The sequence below is a fragment of the Phodopus roborovskii genome, unplaced genomic scaffold (genome assembly GCF_943737965.1).
Source record: "Phodopus roborovskii unplaced genomic scaffold, PHOROB, whole genome shotgun sequence".
NCBI lineage: Eukaryota > Metazoa > Chordata > Mammalia > Rodentia > Cricetidae > Phodopus > Phodopus roborovskii.
The window spans coordinates 22,639,901-22,657,514 of record NW_026125397.1 but is presented as its reverse complement, the minus strand read 5'-3'; the positions used below and the strand labels follow the sequence as shown (position 1 = coordinate 22,657,514).

At 50.6% G+C, this 17,614-nt stretch overlaps 1 protein-coding gene across 3 annotated transcripts in view; it reads right to left on the bottom strand.

Annotated features, from left to right (window-relative positions):
* Fyn (FYN proto-oncogene, Src family tyrosine kinase) overlaps positions 1–17,614 on the bottom strand; it is a 177,915-nt gene that overhangs the window by 42,381 nt on the left and 117,920 nt on the right. For all 3 annotated transcript variants that reach the window (XM_051175548.1, XM_051175547.1, XM_051175549.1), the window contains 2 exons: positions 5,847–6,104; positions 1,693–1,789 (listed from right to left, as the gene is read on the bottom strand). In XM_051175548.1, the coding sequence (XP_051031505.1) occupies positions 1,693–1,789; positions 5,847–6,093 (344 nt within the window). In that variant the 5' untranslated portion in view covers positions 6,094–6,104. The remainder of the gene's footprint in view (positions 1–1,692; positions 1,790–5,846; positions 6,105–17,614) is intronic.

The following is a 17,614-nucleotide window of genomic DNA, read 5'->3' as shown; positions in this document are numbered from 1 at the left end:
ATACCGTTTTGTGGTACAAGCCTTATTTTTCTCTTCCATAACCTTGAAAGGCGCACTTAAATGGCATGCAGGATGCAGAATTCCACTGTGAAAGGAAAAGCCCCTCTGAGATTCTCTCTTATGTGAGAAGGGTCAGTGAGCCGCAGGCTCTGTAAACATGGAAACCTATGCATTCACATACAACAGGGAGGCAGGGCAGACTGCATCCGTCCCTTAAACATTCCCAGCGTTCACTTTGATGATACCGGAGGTCCTTTCTGTAACAACGGAAGAGGCCGTGGATTTGACTCTGCTTCAGGAATGGACACAGACCCCCAGAGCTGTACTTGCTTCTGTCTAGTTTGAAATCCCTGTATGAACTGGGGAGTTTACAGGAAGCCCATCAACAGACTGACAAGATGTATCCATCTGAGACTCAAAGGAACAGTAAGTAATCACAAGTGAGAAGAGATGAAAGCCAGATCCCCCCTCCCCAGATGTCCAGAATACTTTCTAAATCTTTTCCTGTCACTTGGACACTTGAGCTGTCTTTGATGGCAGCATCTGGGCTTTTCCAAGATCACCCCGACACCTTACACCTCACCCTGGGCTTCGCCCTCTGCCTGGCCTGCGCACTCGGGCAGTCCCCTAACCCGTGTATCACATAACGACTGTGAGACATACCTCAGACAGTTGTGACGAATAAATGACAGCAACCGAATCTCAGCACATGGTCAGTGCATAAGGAGCTCTCAATAAATGGCAGCTGTTTACTATTAAGAACGTCCATGTCTGCAGGAGGTCTCTAGTGGGGGAGGGGCTGCTCTCAAGCTTAGTTTGTGAGACTACAGTAAACTTTATGTTTTTGAAAAACTGTGGTAAGACACATGTAACATAAACATATCAATTTAAAATCTTTAAGCATGAATTTGCAAGGCAATAAGCTAGTAATTACACTGTTATACAAGCATCACCAGGCATGGTTATATGCACATTTCTGCATGTATTTCAGTAAATTAAAAACAAAACACACCCACACCTCTGTTGGTGATGACAATGCCTAATTTTAAAAGTTCACGGTGTTATGCAGACAGGGTCTGCTGACCTGCAGTGTGAAGGTCTGCCGTGCCCAGAGCTGAAACATGGAGGTAATCTGAAGGCAGAGGGCACGTGCCTGTCATCTGAGAATGTGGATTTGTACGTGTGTATGTGGGGGGGGGGTTGGAGGGATGCTTGGTGGCTATGGGTGCTTGTGTCCCAGAATCCCTGTCCCAAGCCTACAATCCCAGTGCTGTGGGTGTGAACCCCGCACGGTGCTGTGGGTGTGAGGTACAGACAGACAGACTGCTGGGGCTTGCTGGCTGCCAGGAGATTCAGGTTCAAAGACAGACCTGCCTCAAAGTGACAGATGTCACCTTATGGCTTCCTCTGGCCTTGATGCCCACATTTGCGCGCGCGCACACACACACAGAGCCAGAAAATAGATTCTAAAACAGACTCTGCTTTACATAGTCCTTTAGCAAACAGTGCCATGTAACACTGCCTTTTTGTTTTGTTTTTTAAAACCAATTCACCCAGGTTGTACTGCCATGAGCTAGTGGATTCAGTTAAAATAGTCTTTCCTTATCTTCAGGTATCTGATGTGTTTGCCACAAGAACCTTTTCCCAAACCAAAAAGCAGGTGTGCTTCACCTCCCTCAAACCCAAACTTACGAGCTGTTCAATATCTGAAATTTTTCTCCTTTATGAAAACTCAGGTCATCTTCCGTCCGTGCTTCATAGTCATAAAGGGCCACAAACAGTGTCACTCCTGCCAAAACAAGGAAGGATGTTGTCACACAGGTTATTAATACCAAGAAACTATAATCTCTGCTAAAGTCTCACCCTTAAAATCGATGTTTATTCGGCATTGATAGACATGAGGTGTTGCAATTAATATGGAACACCATGGCTGGATTTATACCATGGCCTTTATAGAGGGGACCTCATAACAAAAACCTGGAGTTGAGGGACTCTGGGTGAATACCGGGGAAGAGGTGGGTTCCGATCAGTATGGGTTTGCAGCACTTACTGCCACACTCTGTCACCTACCCACTGTCCCTGGAAGCCTGTGTTCAGACCAGTGAATGAACAGGGACTTCTCTGTGGCCACGGGAGACTCAGAGACGTCTCTGTAACATTCACCCCACACGGAAGCTGCATGGCCCTTGGCACCTGCAGCTGTGGTAATGGCTGCCTGCTTTGAGGTCCTACTGCACACTCTGTTCGCGCTCTGCCTTGAATTTTCCTGTGCTCACACTCCCCTCATTCTTCCCCAGACTCCTCCTCCTACATGACCTCACCTGCTGACCCTTAGGGAGCTGCCTTTCACTCTAGAAGTTTACCGTTAACAGCAAAACAAACGAACAAAGGCTCTCACTCAGTCTAGGCTTGCTCCACTGGGCAGCAGAATTCTAGGACAGTGTCGTGACTCCTGCCTTGGCTCACATGGCCCTGCACAGCCTACTTCCCTTATGAACACAATGACTTGATTCAAATTAATACAGCGTCTGGGGTGACAGGGTGTCCCCAGGGTGACGCATCTTTCCAGAAGACAGACTTCTCTGCTGCCACACTACCTTGCAGACTTTGACTAAGAAGGGTGCCATGCTGGCAACAAACTAGCCAACCCCCAGCCGGGAACTGGATCCTGCCCAGATCACATGAGCTAGGAGCAGGTCACTCTCAATCAAACTGTGTAGCTAACACACCCTGACCACAGCCTGTCCCAGGTGGAGGGCCAGGCTGTCACTCCCAGATTCAGACCCACAGAGACACAGAAAATAAACATAAGGTCACGGATGTGCCGTGCTCTGAAGTTCAGTGGTTGTTACTCAGGACGGGATAGCTGAAGGAAGGTTTAATTTCTCTGTAACCCGGCTTCCAAAAGTTTCCCCCACATGTTTCAAAGAACCGGCCATGATGGTTTAAGAGCACATGGCTTCCTCTCTGCCAAGTGCCACACCGTTGTGGAGCTTGCTGTTACCAGGGAGATGTGTCCACAGGACTGACGAAAGAGAGCACAGCCTGGAGGGGACGGAGGGGGCTTTTCCTTTCTCCTGTTCACCTGTCTCAGGTGGCTTCCTGACCACAGAGCAGGGCTGATGCGGTCCTTCTTCCTTTTCTAAGGGTTCTCTGGCTTAAGGACAAACTGTGGGTGCCCTATGGTCATGCCTGCTCAGTAACAGATGCCTCTCCCTTTATAATGGAAAAACAGAGCCACACCATCTTTACATGGAAGACAACTCACACTGGCCAGACCTTCCTGCCCTCTCTGTTTGTTTGTTATTTGTTTGTTTGAGACGGGGATTCTCTGTGTAACAACCCAGCTGTCCTGGAACTCGCTTTGTAGACCAGGCTGGCCTTGAACTCATGGAGAGCTGCCTGCCTCTGCCTCCATCACTGAGGATGGAGGAAGACATAAAGGTGTGTGGACAGAAAGCTGGCATTGGTCATGGTGGTCTTAGAAGACTGAAGGGAATGCTGACCGGAACGCAGAGCACACAACACAGCCACCCAAGCAAGGGGCATCTGCCGTCCCCGGGCTCTGCTTTTTTATGTATGTGTTTTTGCCTGTGTGTGCGTGTGCGCACCACATGTGTGTCCGAGCTTGTGGGGGCCAAAAGAGGATCCTGGGTGCCTTTGAACCGGAGTTACAAGTGGTTGTGAGCAGACTGATGGACAGAGGGAGGGGCCGGGAACAGAACCTGGGCCTCTGCAAGGGCAGTTCTTACCCCTAAGCTCCTCTCCAGCTCCAGTGTGCTGCATACGAAACTCCAAATTTTATAAGGAGTCAGGTGGCCTCTGCCACTAAGATCACCCCTGACTGGGGATGCACCCACAGGCTGACAAGGAGCCCATGCTGGTGACCTTAATGAATGAGACATGTACAGCCTTCACATCCAGTCTTCATAAATGAATGCGCAGGAATGATGCTCATGTTTGCTGAGTTAAGAGTTAGGGCTATAAAATACTCAACACCTCTCACAGTGGAGGGGTGTGTGTGTGTGTGCGTGTGTGTGTAGGAGTGTGTGTGAGTGTGTGTAGGAGTGTGTGTGAGAGTGTATGTGTGAGTGTGTGTGCGCGCGCGGGTGTGTGTGTGTAGGTGTGTGTATGCGCGCGGGTGTGTGTGTGCGTGTGTGTAGGAGTGTGTGTGCGCACGCGCGTGTGCATGTGTGTAGGAGTGTTGTGTATGTGTGAGAGTGTATGTGTGAGTGTGTGTGTGTGTGTGTGTGTGTAGGGGTGTGTGTGTGCGCGCGCGCGCGTATGTGAGAGTGTGTGTGTGTAGGGGTGTGTGAGTTCTGTATCTTCTAAGAACAAAGAGCCCTAGACTCCCTGTCTGCTTCCTTCTCAGGCCTTTGCAGGGGAACAGGAGGTCTGGTGAGGGTCTTGCTGTAGCTGGATTTAGGGGTAGCACAGGGTTGAGCACGGGCGTTTGTTCTGTGGGGCAGAGGCTGACTCAGCTCTGTGGGAAGAGACAATGTCACAGGCTTCGGTGCCCTCCCCCGCCTCCATGGACATATGATGTACACGGGAAAAGAGTCTAAAAACCTCGGCACCATCAGCTTTCCTGGGAAAAAGGCACAGTGATTTGTCATGGAGGACACGAGGCGTCTGTCCCCAGAAGAGCTGAGAGATGCTACATTCTTTTAAACTTTTGTAATAAACAAGTTTGGAACAAATAATGCCAAATATCTGGTTACCATGGTTCACGCACTGGGTGAGGATTTGGCAGACTGAAGATGCATGACACAAACGACAAGAAGCCCAGAGAATATGAACAAATGTATGCCAGACGTGTTATAAAGCATTAGCTCGGTCAGCAAACAGACATGCACTGAAACCTAGCCTTGTGGCATGAAAGAAAAGGAAACGGGGGGGGGGGGGGGAGAATATGAAAATGGTCTTGGCATACAAAACTCATCTTTAAAACACATAGCTGGGTGTGATGTTTCATGGCTGCAATCCCAACACTCACTGAGGCGGTGTGTGTGTGTGTGTGTGCGCGCGCACACGCGCGTGTGTGTGAGTGTATGTGTGTGTGTGTGTGTGTGTGTGTGTGAATAGGTCAAGGATAGCCTGAGCTACAAAGTAATAGCCTGTCTAACAAAATCAAAAACAAAACCACACACCATGCATACACAGAATAGTACGGAGGAAAATACAGAGATGTGTGGAAACCTGAGGGCTGGTCACTAGGAGCTTCAGATAAATGAGGGGGAACCGTGCTGCCAAATAACCCACAGGCTAGGAAGTGGCCGGCAGGCTGAGGAGTGGGAAGAAGGGGACGGAAGTTAGTCCAGAAGCAGGGTTGCTGCCAAACATCCTACACTGCACGGAACAGCCTCCTGCAACACGAGATTTCCTGCTCCAAGGTTACTGGCTTTACCCTGGGGAAAACCTAAAGTCCTGCTTTAAAGTGGCCATGCTAGGCATTCAGGGTGGCCAGGGGTGGCAACGCTTACCTTACAGGGCCAAGGAGGACACTTGGTGCACTGACTGTGCAGCATCCTCACAGCGGTAACAAGAGGCCTCTTGTACCTTGGATATTCAACTCGGGCCTTTTGATTTGAATGGTAGATGACGGATAAAGTTGACTGAAACTTCTCTGGTAAAACCTTCGCCAAAGTGAGTCAACTACAGCACAGCCAAAGGGCCTGCCAGATGGCTCAGCGGGTCTGACCATCCAAGTTTGATCCCTGGACTCCGTGGCAACCCCTGAAAGCTGCCCTCTGACCCCCACACACCTGTGGCACACCTCCACCCACTCCATCCACACACACACAAGGACAGCTGTGCCTGGGCTCTCCTGACTGACAGCGGCTTACCTGTCCCTCCCCTCGTCCGCAGGGTCCCAGTGTGAGAGGAAGAGTTCACACCCCCAAAGACGGTGAGTCCCTGGCCCCCGGCTGCGTGGAAGTTGTTGTAGTTTGGGATGGAGGTCACGCCGAAGCTGGGGTAGTGCTGAGGGGTGGGGTCTGTGCCATAGCGGTACCCGGAGCTCTGGTTCAGGCTGCCGTCCCTCTCCTCGGTCAGTTTTGCAGCTTCTTTATCCTTACATTGCACACAGCCCATTATCCAAACTCCTGGCGGGAAGAGAAAAGAGGTGCGTGATGTGCGTGCGTCCCAGGTGCTCCACCAGGAAGAGGGGAGGCTAACCAGGCCGACAAAAGCAATGGCTAGTGCTAGGAGGCATCTCAGCCAAAAGAACCAGACACGCCGTCCCTCACATACTCTGCATGACGGCATGATCAGGGAACCATGCTCACAGTTTCCCTCAAATGAGGCAGGTGCGCCCCCCCAAATCCCACATCACCACACACCTGCCCCAAGACAGCCCACCAGCTCTTTGTGCTTTTATTCAGTCATCTGAAAAAGTAATGTGCGAGCAGTCGCGTGCATTTCCCAATACTAGGGCAAACCCTTTCAACACAGCAAAGGAAATCTAAGAGGAGGCCAGGTGAGCTGCAAAAGCCAACACACAGCCTGGGACTACTTACCAGGCGGCCCCCACTGACGGGCACTTTAGTCACAAAGGATGATGGCCAGTGTTGAAACTAAGAAGTAGTTACCAAGTGGAAAACAAAACTGGGCAGAACCAGAGGCCCATGGCAGCCTCCAGAAACACGCGCTCAAAGCTGCCAGTTAGCGACTCAATTTTCTGTTGTGTTTGACATTCTTAAAATCATTGTAGAAGAGCATTACTATGTTCCAGAGGTAGTGGAGGGTGAAAAAATTAAGCAACTGTCACTCCACCCTCAATCCGCTCCCCACCCCCACCCCAGGGCTCCTCATCTGGGTAAACCTGCAAAGAGCAGATTCCTGAGAGGCAACGCCCAAGGCTCCTCGGTTTCTACTTCACTCTTCCTGCTTCAGCTCAGACCTTCCTGCCTGGGGGCGTGGTTTCTCCTGGACACCAACAAGCCCATCATGTCCAGTCAAGACAGCGCTTCTTTTGAGAAACCTTCGCAGACCCTCTTTCCACAAGCTGCACTACACCTTTCCTGTCTCTTAAAGATTTGTCTATTTATGTATGTGAGTGCTCTGCAGCACATATGACTGCATGACAGAAGACCCCATTACAGATGGTTGCGAGTCACCGTGTGGGTGCTGGGGACTGAACTCAGGACCTCTGGGAGAGCAGCCTGTGCTCTTAATCGCTAAGCCACCTCTCCTGCCCCCTGCAGTACCTTTCTTGAGTGCCCACTGACTTCTGTGCCATCCCTCAGCTGGGGACCTGTCCCACTGTCCTGCGGATTAAGATCCGTTCCCTTGCAGGTATATGGCCGATGCGCAGGCACAGTGGTTGCTGAATAAGCAACAATTGAAGGAGTGTGAACTCTGCACCTCCCTGTATTTCTCTACTTTTCTTTATCTCTATACTAAACCCAACCTTTCCGGGTGTCCTGCTTTTTCTTGTCTTTCTCTCTCTCCCTCCCCCCCTCTCTCTGAAGTGGGGTCTCACTATACAGACCAGGCTGGAGCTCACAGAAATTTGCCTGCCTCTGCCTCCTGAGTGTTGGACTAAAGACATGTGCTACCACACCCAGCTCCTGTCCTGAATTTTCTAACGTCCTGGCATGTATGTGAGAAGTGAAGATAACTCAGAAATATAAGGGACAGTCACAGACGTCGCCACATTGGAAAGGCGTGTCTGCCAAAATTCTGAAAAGAAGCTTTTGGGACCAAAGAAATATGTGACATTATGTGTAATAACGTACGCCCTGGAGAGGGCAGGAGGAGGCCTGAGACCAATGTAGGAGACGCCCCAGGCGTGAGGAGATGGCCGGTGGCAGTTTCCAAGCACCAACTTCTCCTAGACCAGGACACGGGAGTATATCAGGCACTCAACAGCTCTCCCAGTCGACACTTGAGCACACACTTAGTGAGCGGACTACAAGCTCTTGAGAATGGGAATGTCTATCAGGCAGCCACCTACTACTTGAGCTGAGATCACCAAATCTGGAACCCATTTCCTCATAAATCATTCGAGATTAATTTACGGCATACTGTGTCCAAGAGTGATTCTAGCAAGTTTCTGGCAGGAAGCATGAACTGTCTCTGAGGCATGGTACTGAGGGTAGATGCTGCTGGTGTTGCCCACCTGACTGGTCCATGTCTTGCTCACTTTATATTAACTCTTCCACGGCAGTTAAGTTGCTCTGAGCGTTGGCAAGGGCGAGGCAGAAGATGCCTGCTCTGGGGCCTTCTTTTCTTGGTAGTCCCACTGCTTGCTGAAGCAGTGGATGTGAGCCTAGACTCACAGGGTCGCAGTCACATCTGCCCCCTTGGGTGTCCACCAAGAGACATGGCAGGCAATGTCTGGAGATGTCTTCCATTGCCAAAACTCAGGGAAAGGGTTACTTGTGCATCTAGTGGGGTTATGTCAGGGTTGCTGCACAGAACAGCCTCCTGCAACAAGAGATTTCCTGCTCCAATGTTACTGGCCTTAACCTGGAGAAAACCTAAAACCAACAAGAAAGTTCATTCCAAAACATCTTTCTAATGCAACAAGGCAACCCCCATTAGAGAGAACCCTTGTGGAAAACAGGACAGACATCATATTCCACCAAACAAAGAAAAGACAACCTTCTAAAGTCCCTAAAAAGAGTCCTGCAGTGTAATATATAGCTAATTTTATTAATTTTATTAAACAGAAGAGGGACGCCAGGGTCCTTGCCATAAGGCAAACATCCGGGCATTTGGGCTCAGTTTTGTGTTGTGGTGTTTATGTCCACCAACATGGAGTATACTTACGCTTCCAATTGCTTTTGATTTGTGGGTTACTACAAAACACTGCCAGTGCCACTCTGAAAACATCGGGGTCCTGGAGTTCTGACAAGCCAGACACCACATCATGTCCTAGGCTATAGTCCACGTGTCCTGTCTAGAAGAGCTGGCAGAGGAGGGTTGTGACCAAGCCGATGCTGTGTGAACGGTCAGGGTGTCCTGACTACAGCTACAATTGGTTTGAAAGTGGAAGGGCCCTGTTTCTACTACACTTGTAACAAAAAGATCTGGTTTACTAAAATTTATGTATTTCTGTGGATCTTTTCAAATGCGCTAGCAGCATTACACAACGGGGAAGAGTAGCCAGATACCAGAGGAACATGGAGCCACACCCTGCTCCCACGAGAACGGTACTTCACACTGTAATGTCGTGGTGTGGCCTCAGCTCCTTCACAGGGTGTGTGATTCAAAGTGAGCTACAGTACTGGGGTCTCAATTACTACAGGTGCACTGTATCTGACCCGAGGTGGGCACACACGCTCTCTTATGTATGCCAGGCTGTGGACACAACACACACACACACACACACACACACACACACACACACACACACACACACAAAGCTTCTATTTCCTTAGCTGTCATCCTAAGAGCAATGCCCGTGGTCAAGTTTCAGAGTATATAAGGAGACTTCAGGTTCATGCTGAACTGGGTACCAAGAGCCTGAATGAGAACCCAGGTGATGCTGGCAAATCCCTTTCTCTGCAACACACTCTAGGGAAAGCCAGTGAGTAGCTGTCATTCCAGTGGAGTAGGTTGTTGCCCTGGAGCCAATTTAGGAGTGTGTGGGGAAGTGACAGCCCTTAGGTTTAGCGCCATCCCCAGCCCCTTCTCGCCCCCAGTCCCAATCCCCCATCCTGAGAGCTGAGAGAGCAGCCCAGGCCTTGTGGGAGGGACAGCTAACGCCTGGTAAGCCAGTACTCTGACATGATGTGCTTCCTGATTCAGCCTCCAGACGTCCCTGTCCCTTCAACTCCGGTACCGCTTCCCGAGGCGAATCCCATCAGGAGGGAGGAAGCGGGTAGGAGGAGGCAGAGCACAGCGATAGGACGTTCGCGGCAGATGGCTTCTGCAGAATCACAAACAGGATTGACCTAGGGTATTCCACTACACTCTCCATAAGACAGTGACTGCCCTGAGAAGGCGGGTCAGCTGACTGAGTTCTCCCCACAGAATTGCTAGTGCAGGATTCAGACAGCTGAACACCGTGTGGGGAGCAGAGGGTGCCGGGTTACAGAACCTGCCATCCAAGTTTCCTGGTTCACCAGCACCTTTCAGTTCTGTCCTTCATAGGACACAGGGCCAGACAGATGACTGACATGGGCCAGGGCGGGCAGGAAGTCCCGTCTTTTGGCTATGGGCAGAGAAGTCCTAGGAATCCGGAGGTTGGAGAAAAAGCAGGACCATCTTGGTGCCTCTTTGTTACATAAGCACTCCTGGAGGTCCCAAGACAAAGAAAAGATCCAGCTGGGTTTGTATTATGCAACTTTAAGCTCTTGGGGACTGAAGCTTATAGACTTCTGCTGGGTCCACACAGCCTCAGCACAGCAGAGGGCTCCGCCCACTTGGAGAAGTCTCCTGGCTGGCAGCTGGAGGGAAGAAATGAGTGTGTGCCTTGCTAAGGCTGTGCTGTGGTAGGCAGAATTCTGAGCTACCTCCCAAGGTCCCTGCCCCCCAAAGAACTCTCCCTGAACCACCCCTGGGATGTGTGAATGAGGCAGTCTCCACTGTGACAAGCTGTGTGACCTGGCAGAGCCAACTTTAAAAAAGACATTAGCCCGGATGAGCTGCCCTCATCGAGTAAGCCCTGGAAGACGATAGCTCCTCATGACATGCAGGGCGAGGTGTGAGAAGCATTAGGCACGAGGGACTTCTCAACTGCAGCTCTTACACGGGGCCAGACTTGTGGGGATCTCCAGGGCTGAGGGGTGCTCAGAGCCATCGCGAGCAGGGGACTGGATGTCAGTCCCACAATCCCAGCAACTGAGCCTGATCAAGAGCCTGCGAGAGTTAGGAAATGGATTCCACCCTAGCAAGGTCTCCGGATGACAGCTCTGCTGACAACCCGATTTTAGCATTGCTGAACAGAGACCCCAGGTGTGCTGTGTGTCGGCTTATGGTGAGCTGATTGATAAACGGATGCTGTCTGAAGCTCACAGGAGATGGCATATTTATGGGATGGGGTACTGAAGAGAAGAAGGCTCCACGTCTTGGCAGCCAGAGCCGACAGAAGTTAGCGTTCACTATATGCTGGGCACTGCCCTGTGCAATGGAAAATGCTCCCACCAAGTTGTCCTAACTCTCCACAGATGGGTGCTGTCATTTTCCTGCACTTCACAAGGGAGGAACAGAGAGCCTGGGGAAAGTGTCCACCGCTGAGCTCAGGGTAACTGGAGTCCGTGTCTAGCACTCAGAACCTCTGGGACTATTGCGTCCTGTACTGTGGAGACCTCAAGTCCACACAAAGTGTGGTGGGTGGCATGGAGGGGAAAGGCAAAGGAAGGCCCTCACTGACACCACTTCCAGGGGCGGAGAGCAGCGTCCCTGTCTGATACGGCCCTATCTGTCTCCCATCCACACTCCACACTGCGGACACGGAGCCCGAGAAGATGCTGGGACCACAGTCTGCAGAGTGAGTCACCTCTTCCGTGCTAAGGTTTGGAGTCTTAATGACTGCTTGAGCCAGCAATGCTAAAGCAGCCCTCAATTTCCCGATCTTTCCTAGTTGTGGCAAGGGTATTTATACACAACACGAGGGAGGCAGCATCGGTTTCCTTGGTATAAAAATGATCTCTCCTATTGCCTTCAAGGTATGATTCACTTTACCGGCAATCACCTCATAAACTGTAATGTTCACATACTCTGACCTCTCCCAACCAAACACGAATTATCTTCTCGGCGTAGACTCCTGTGAAGGAGAGTCCCCACCAAACACACACTCTAAGATAGTGCAGTTCCTTGGGCGCAAACACCATGCAGCTGTGGGACCTTCACAATGCTGACACTAGCCGCATGCCGCAAACTGGACCTACTACACTTCAAACCAAAGCTCTGTCTACGTCAGAAGCAGCGAGAGTCTGATGACTGGATCACCCACGTGTGACGGATGCACAGGCTGCAGGGGGTGAGGGCAGATCCCGCGCCACCCTGCACTACAAGGCCATAAAGGCCTTTCACAAGACACCAGCACGGCATAGGAAAGGCCCCACCCCCGGCACTCGGGGTGCGCTGAGGCTCCCGTTTCTGGTACTGCTTGTTCAGATACGCCCCAGGCCGAGACACTGGGATGTCTGTTGCTCCTGTACAACCTCCTACTGCAGGGCCTGGAGCTCTGAAAGCCTGTAGTGGAGAGAGAGCGAAGTGCGAGCCCCTGAGGGTGAGTGGCAGCACCGCTGCCAGGCCCTGGATGGGTCCCAAACCTACCTAACGGCCAAATGATGCCTTAACACCAAACCATGGAAGGGCTCCAAGAGGAGCGAGAGACGCTTCCTGTGGCCAGCTTGCTTTGGATCTCTGAGTTGACAGGACTGTGAAGGTGCTGATACAAGTCTGGTGTTTTAACCCTGTCTGTAAGGGAGAATTGGGCCCAATTCTTCCACACCACAGAACAGTTCCTTTGGTTAATACTTTTATGTTTTATTTCGTGATGTAAACAAACAAACACACAAACACACACAAAATCTGCCTCCTGAAAGTGCCGCACACTGGGTTCTTCAGGCACAGGAACCACCGCTACCACCTGATTCTAGAACATTTCTTCATCCCCAAAGAAACCCCTGTGCAAAAAAGCAGTGGCTTTCCTACCCCGCCTTCATGACATCCCGGAGCTATGGCAGGCAGCTTTCTGCAGACTGACTTAATCACACAACGCCTGGCTACAAGTATATCTTGTAGATATATATTTTTAAATGGATTTATGACAAACCAATCAGGCAGGAAATGGGAAAAAATCATTGGCAACACACACACACCCTCTGAAACTTAAGGGAAAATACCAGTATCCAGTTATCAGAGAAACAATTTAGATTTGTGAGATAAGGTCTCTGTAAACTCACAGACCAGTAGTCTACCCAATAGAGACTGACAGTTTCTGAAAAACGAGTATACTCTTGCACTGCTGTGGAGACTGGGAATTAATACAGAAAATTTTGCTAGGGGCCTTAAAGTCAGGCTTTGGCCTGTGAGTCTGTGCTAGGATACTTTATGAAACACTGTTATGATTGGAGAGTCACGAAAGTGTTTCACAAGAGGGTGGTGAATGGATGAGGTACGTCCGTCCATGAGAATGTTAAGCAGAGAAGAAACAGGAAATGATCAGGGCTGGAAAGCCAGTGCACTGTGACATTCCAGCTATGAAATGGATGCCTGGAAGGTGCTTCGGGATGGAGGACAGGCTAAAAATCACCACAGGTGGCAATGTCACGGCAAATGTGCTTCCTTAGTTTCTGATTTTATTTCTCAGATGGTCTACGGCGAGGCTGTGCCTTGAGACTGCACCATTCTGAAAACGAGACTAAGTTGCCTTTATTCTTTCTTAGGAAATATCCCTTTTGCTTCATTTCCCAATTGAATCTGAATCTAAGCTGAACCGACCATACATTACTAAAACCGGAGAGGGAAGGGTACAGCTAATTCAAAGCACATGAAGAGGCAACTTCTGGAAGGCACAAGAGTTAACCAATCAGGAGCGTGTTCCCTAGCCCTCAGGGGGAATACAGGGCTGTGCAGGAGAGCAGAGAGCAGAGAGTGCGCACATACAGCCTCAGAAACCTTCCTGAGGAGGGTCAAGCCAAGCCCTTTAAAGTCAAACTGAGGACTCTGAGTAACACAGGCAGCCCTGGGCACACAAGGTCAGCACCAAGAGTTGGGGGACAGAAGCAGCCCTGGCTCTGAGTCCTACGCCCTCGGAGAACCCACCCAGCTAGGAACGACAGCTCTCAAGCAGGCAGCTCCTGAAATGAGGGCTCTGGGTGAGGGGCTGAGCTGTGCACTGGCCAGCCCTCGGAAGAAGAGGCTCACCACCAGCACACACCTCTGGACGCTGGGCGCCGGCTGCTGGTGAGGCGGGGGATCTGTCTGTGTGCTTGATGTTTCCACCTCTCCCTGCTGGCAGAGTCAGCTTTGACTTTGGAGCCATAGTCCCTTGAATCCTGGTAGCGTGCAGGACAGGGAACAATCCTGGCTAATGTGACTTGACACTTTTCTGAAACACTAACGGTCCACCAGGGACATCACTTCTCACTGTTGATATTCAGCCAAGTGTGTTTCCACCTTCTTTGCCCATGCTCTGTGGAAACAACCACAGGAAAACAAAGACAAAACCATGGCTCTCCATTCACAAACCAGCACAGGGAAACAGGAAAGCCAGTGTCCCAATCTGGGTCTCAGTGGCGAAGCCTGGCTCTCTGGCCTCATCTGTTTTAGGAACAGTTGTAGCGGGACTGGCTGAGGGCCAGGGGTCACAGTGTCACCTGGCACAGACACAAGCGGCTGTCTGAACAGGCATCATCAACCTCTTCTTATTGGGAGAAGAAGTCGAGCCCAGGAGGTCCCCTCTCGGGCCAAACAAAAACCAGCTCTGCAGATCCTTCCAGGAGCCATGGAGGTTCCTCCTCAGAAGATTCTGCATGAGCCTTGGCCTTGCAGAAAACAGTGGATTCTTCTTCTAATTCAATACCTCAAGCCCAGATGCATCTCTTAAAGAAGCAGATGGAGGGTGGATGAGATGGCTCGGTGAGTAAAGATGTCTGCTGCAAAGCTCACAGATCTGAGTTTGGTTCCTGCTGGAGGGAAAGGACTGATTGCTCCCCAGGTGTCTGACTGTGCATGCGGATGCGCGCCGTGGCTTGCGTGGAACCATTTCCCAGGCACACGCTTATCGGGCAGGGTGTGTGGTTTCCACATGGCTCCTTTGCTCAGAAGCAGAGTCTGGCAGGGCCAATCGCTTTGAGGTGAACGCAGCCGCCATCTGCACAGCAAGCGTGGGACAGAGACAGGCCTCTCTTCTCAAGCCTGACATGGAGGACACCCTGTGTCTTGCAGCCGCTGGGACTGCACGTTGGTCCTTTCTTCAAGCTGCAAGGAACACAGACAGCAGCACAGCAGCTCAGCCTCTGCAGGCGGGCAGTGATGTAGAATCCCCAAGCTTTGCGGTAGCTCCTTTGGTGTGAATGCTGATAAACCAGGCAGTCAGAAAACACATGCTAGCATTCCCAAATTCCTGGTCTAAGAGCAAACAGCAGCAACAAACGGTTCCAGCCAGCCTCCTCCTACCTCTTCATGGCCTGGGAGGAAAGTAGGTTGGTCTCTGCCTTCCTCCCTGCTGGGGAGAGCCTAAGAGGTCTGCACTGATTGCTGAGTGCCTTGCTGGAGACTCAGAAGGCATTAAAGGAGGGAGGCCAGGGATGGAGCCATCTGCAGGCAGCCACGCTGGTTCCCAGCAACCCTTAGAAAAGTCTGCACTGGCAAACTGACTCCTCTCTGAGGAAGGACCTGGTGCTACCATGGCTAACCTACACTGATGACATGCTTGAAGCCTGACAGAAATCCTCTCTGTTAAAAAAAAAATGTATAATTAAATGAACTAAAAAGAACAAATGTTTTATGAGCTACCACACACTTGTACACACTATTGATTAAAAATGCCTGGTGAAGGAATCCAGCAGTGATTTTACTTGACATGTGTATTATTAATAATAGTAATAACAAACTATTATGATCAGTGTCGTCTTACAGAATGATTTGGAGCCTGGGAAATTCTGGTATCAGACTTGGAAGAATACAAGTCTGGGCAGGCATGGTGCCATACATCTTTAATCCCAGCACTCCAAAGGCAGAGGCAGGTAGACCTCTGTGAATTCTGGTCTACATAGCAAGTTCCAGGACAGCCAGAGCTACGTAACAGAGAGACCCTGTATTAAACAAAAGACAGACAGACAAAATAATAATAAAAAAATTCCCCAAATAACATTTTCAACAACCCTGAGGCCCAAACCACCCCTGGTACTGAATGAGTGATATAAGAGGTCGGAGGAGGGAAGTGTGGCAGGCTGGCTGCCCAGCATCCCACCAGACTGCCCCGTGGCCACTCCTCAGAGACCGTTCCAGGCAGGCTTATGGCCATACAACTGAAAGCTCAACTTTCAGATTGTCTTCTGTCTGGCTGTTGCCATGTCACTTCATCTGGTGGACGGGATGTTAGGTGCCTGTGACAAAGCCAGGCTCTTTATCTTTCGGGTGCCTTCCCCTTCCTTCTTACCTCTTATGTGTGATGCTGGGAAATTCGGCTGAACAGATAGAAGATGCCAACCCATAAAGAATGGCTCATGGTCAAGACAGCAAGAACCTTGGACGGCCTTATTCACCCTAAATCTTTAGTTCTAACCTTCGGGCGAGGAAAGCATGAACATGTGTCGTATTTAAGAGGGGGCGGATAGGGAGTATGGGTAGGTTAAGATCTTTATTCAACAGGCAGCCTGCGTTCAGACATAAGGGAACAAGGAGGAAATGGATGCCACACATGGAAATCAAGCCCAGATGTGTTGGGCACATGCTCCCTCCACCACTGGCCACCGGCCTTTGAGAACAACAGTGAATTATTACAGTGCCTGAGAGGACAAAGCTTCTCAAACTTTAAATATTGTCTCCTTTAGTCCTCAGAGCAACCTCGCCCAGGGTTTCAGGTGAGGAGCATTGGGCTCACAGAACTGAGCCGATTACCTGCATTACCTGGCCTGTAAGACTTGGATCTGAGTCCACAGGACTAGCTCCTCACTGGCGAGCTTGCGGGGGTTTGTGTTGATGCTGACACTCTCCAAGAAGCCAGAACCTCTCTTCACAGATTCAAGCAGGAGCACAGAGCCCACAGGCCGGTACAGCACAGCTATGTCCCTAAGCTGAATCTAGGTCGTGAGGACTCATGCAGTGACATGGACAAAGGGTAGACTCTGGCCCTGAGTGCTCACATGCCCTGCGGAGCTCACTGCATCTGCAGTTTATGACCCCATCACGTGCACTGGGCTGAAGGAGTCCTTTCCAACTGCAGTTCCAGAAGACATCATGGGCTAGTACGAAGGACAGCTTCTGGTCTGGCTCAGTGGCTCCTGCCTCGGGGAAGCTCTGCCCACTGACTTGAGAGGTTGCTACCTACAGCTGCTCTTCTGGGCTCAGATGAGGAAGAAAGAAAGAAAACAGTACCAAGAAGAAAGCGAATTCCCCCATCCCATCCCACAAACAAGAGACACCCAGAAGTCACCGTAGTAACGGAACCCTGGTTCTCTGGGGCTTCACTTCCCTTGAGTTTTGTCTTTCTGCCCATATCCTTGAATCTATAGTCACTGCTCCCAGCCTTTATTCAGGAAACAATTTTTGCTCCCTTCTCTGTGACAGGCAATGTGCAGGTGAGCACCATCTCTGCCCTCAAGGAACATACAAATACTCAAGAGGGAGTCAGACCAGCACAACAATGACCTCAAGTCAGGAAGTGGCTTAAAAGGTGACCGACCACTAGCTCAGAGTAAGGAGTGCAGTTGGAAGCAAGGGACAACACACTGGAGAGCATACAAATGGACAATGCCCCCCAGGAGCTGTAAGTGGCCCTGTGTCTGGTTTATTCTTTGCTCTTATTTTCAGAGCACGCAGACATGTTCCAGGCCAGCCTCACTGGGCCTCTGCTCCAGAGAAGCTTAGAGTTAGAGGGACTGAGGCAGGCAGGTGTGAAAGGCAAGCTGATTCTACCAAGTGCCTGTAGCAACACATAAACCACCCCTTCGATCTACCAAAAGCCTCATGCGCTGGATATTGGCAG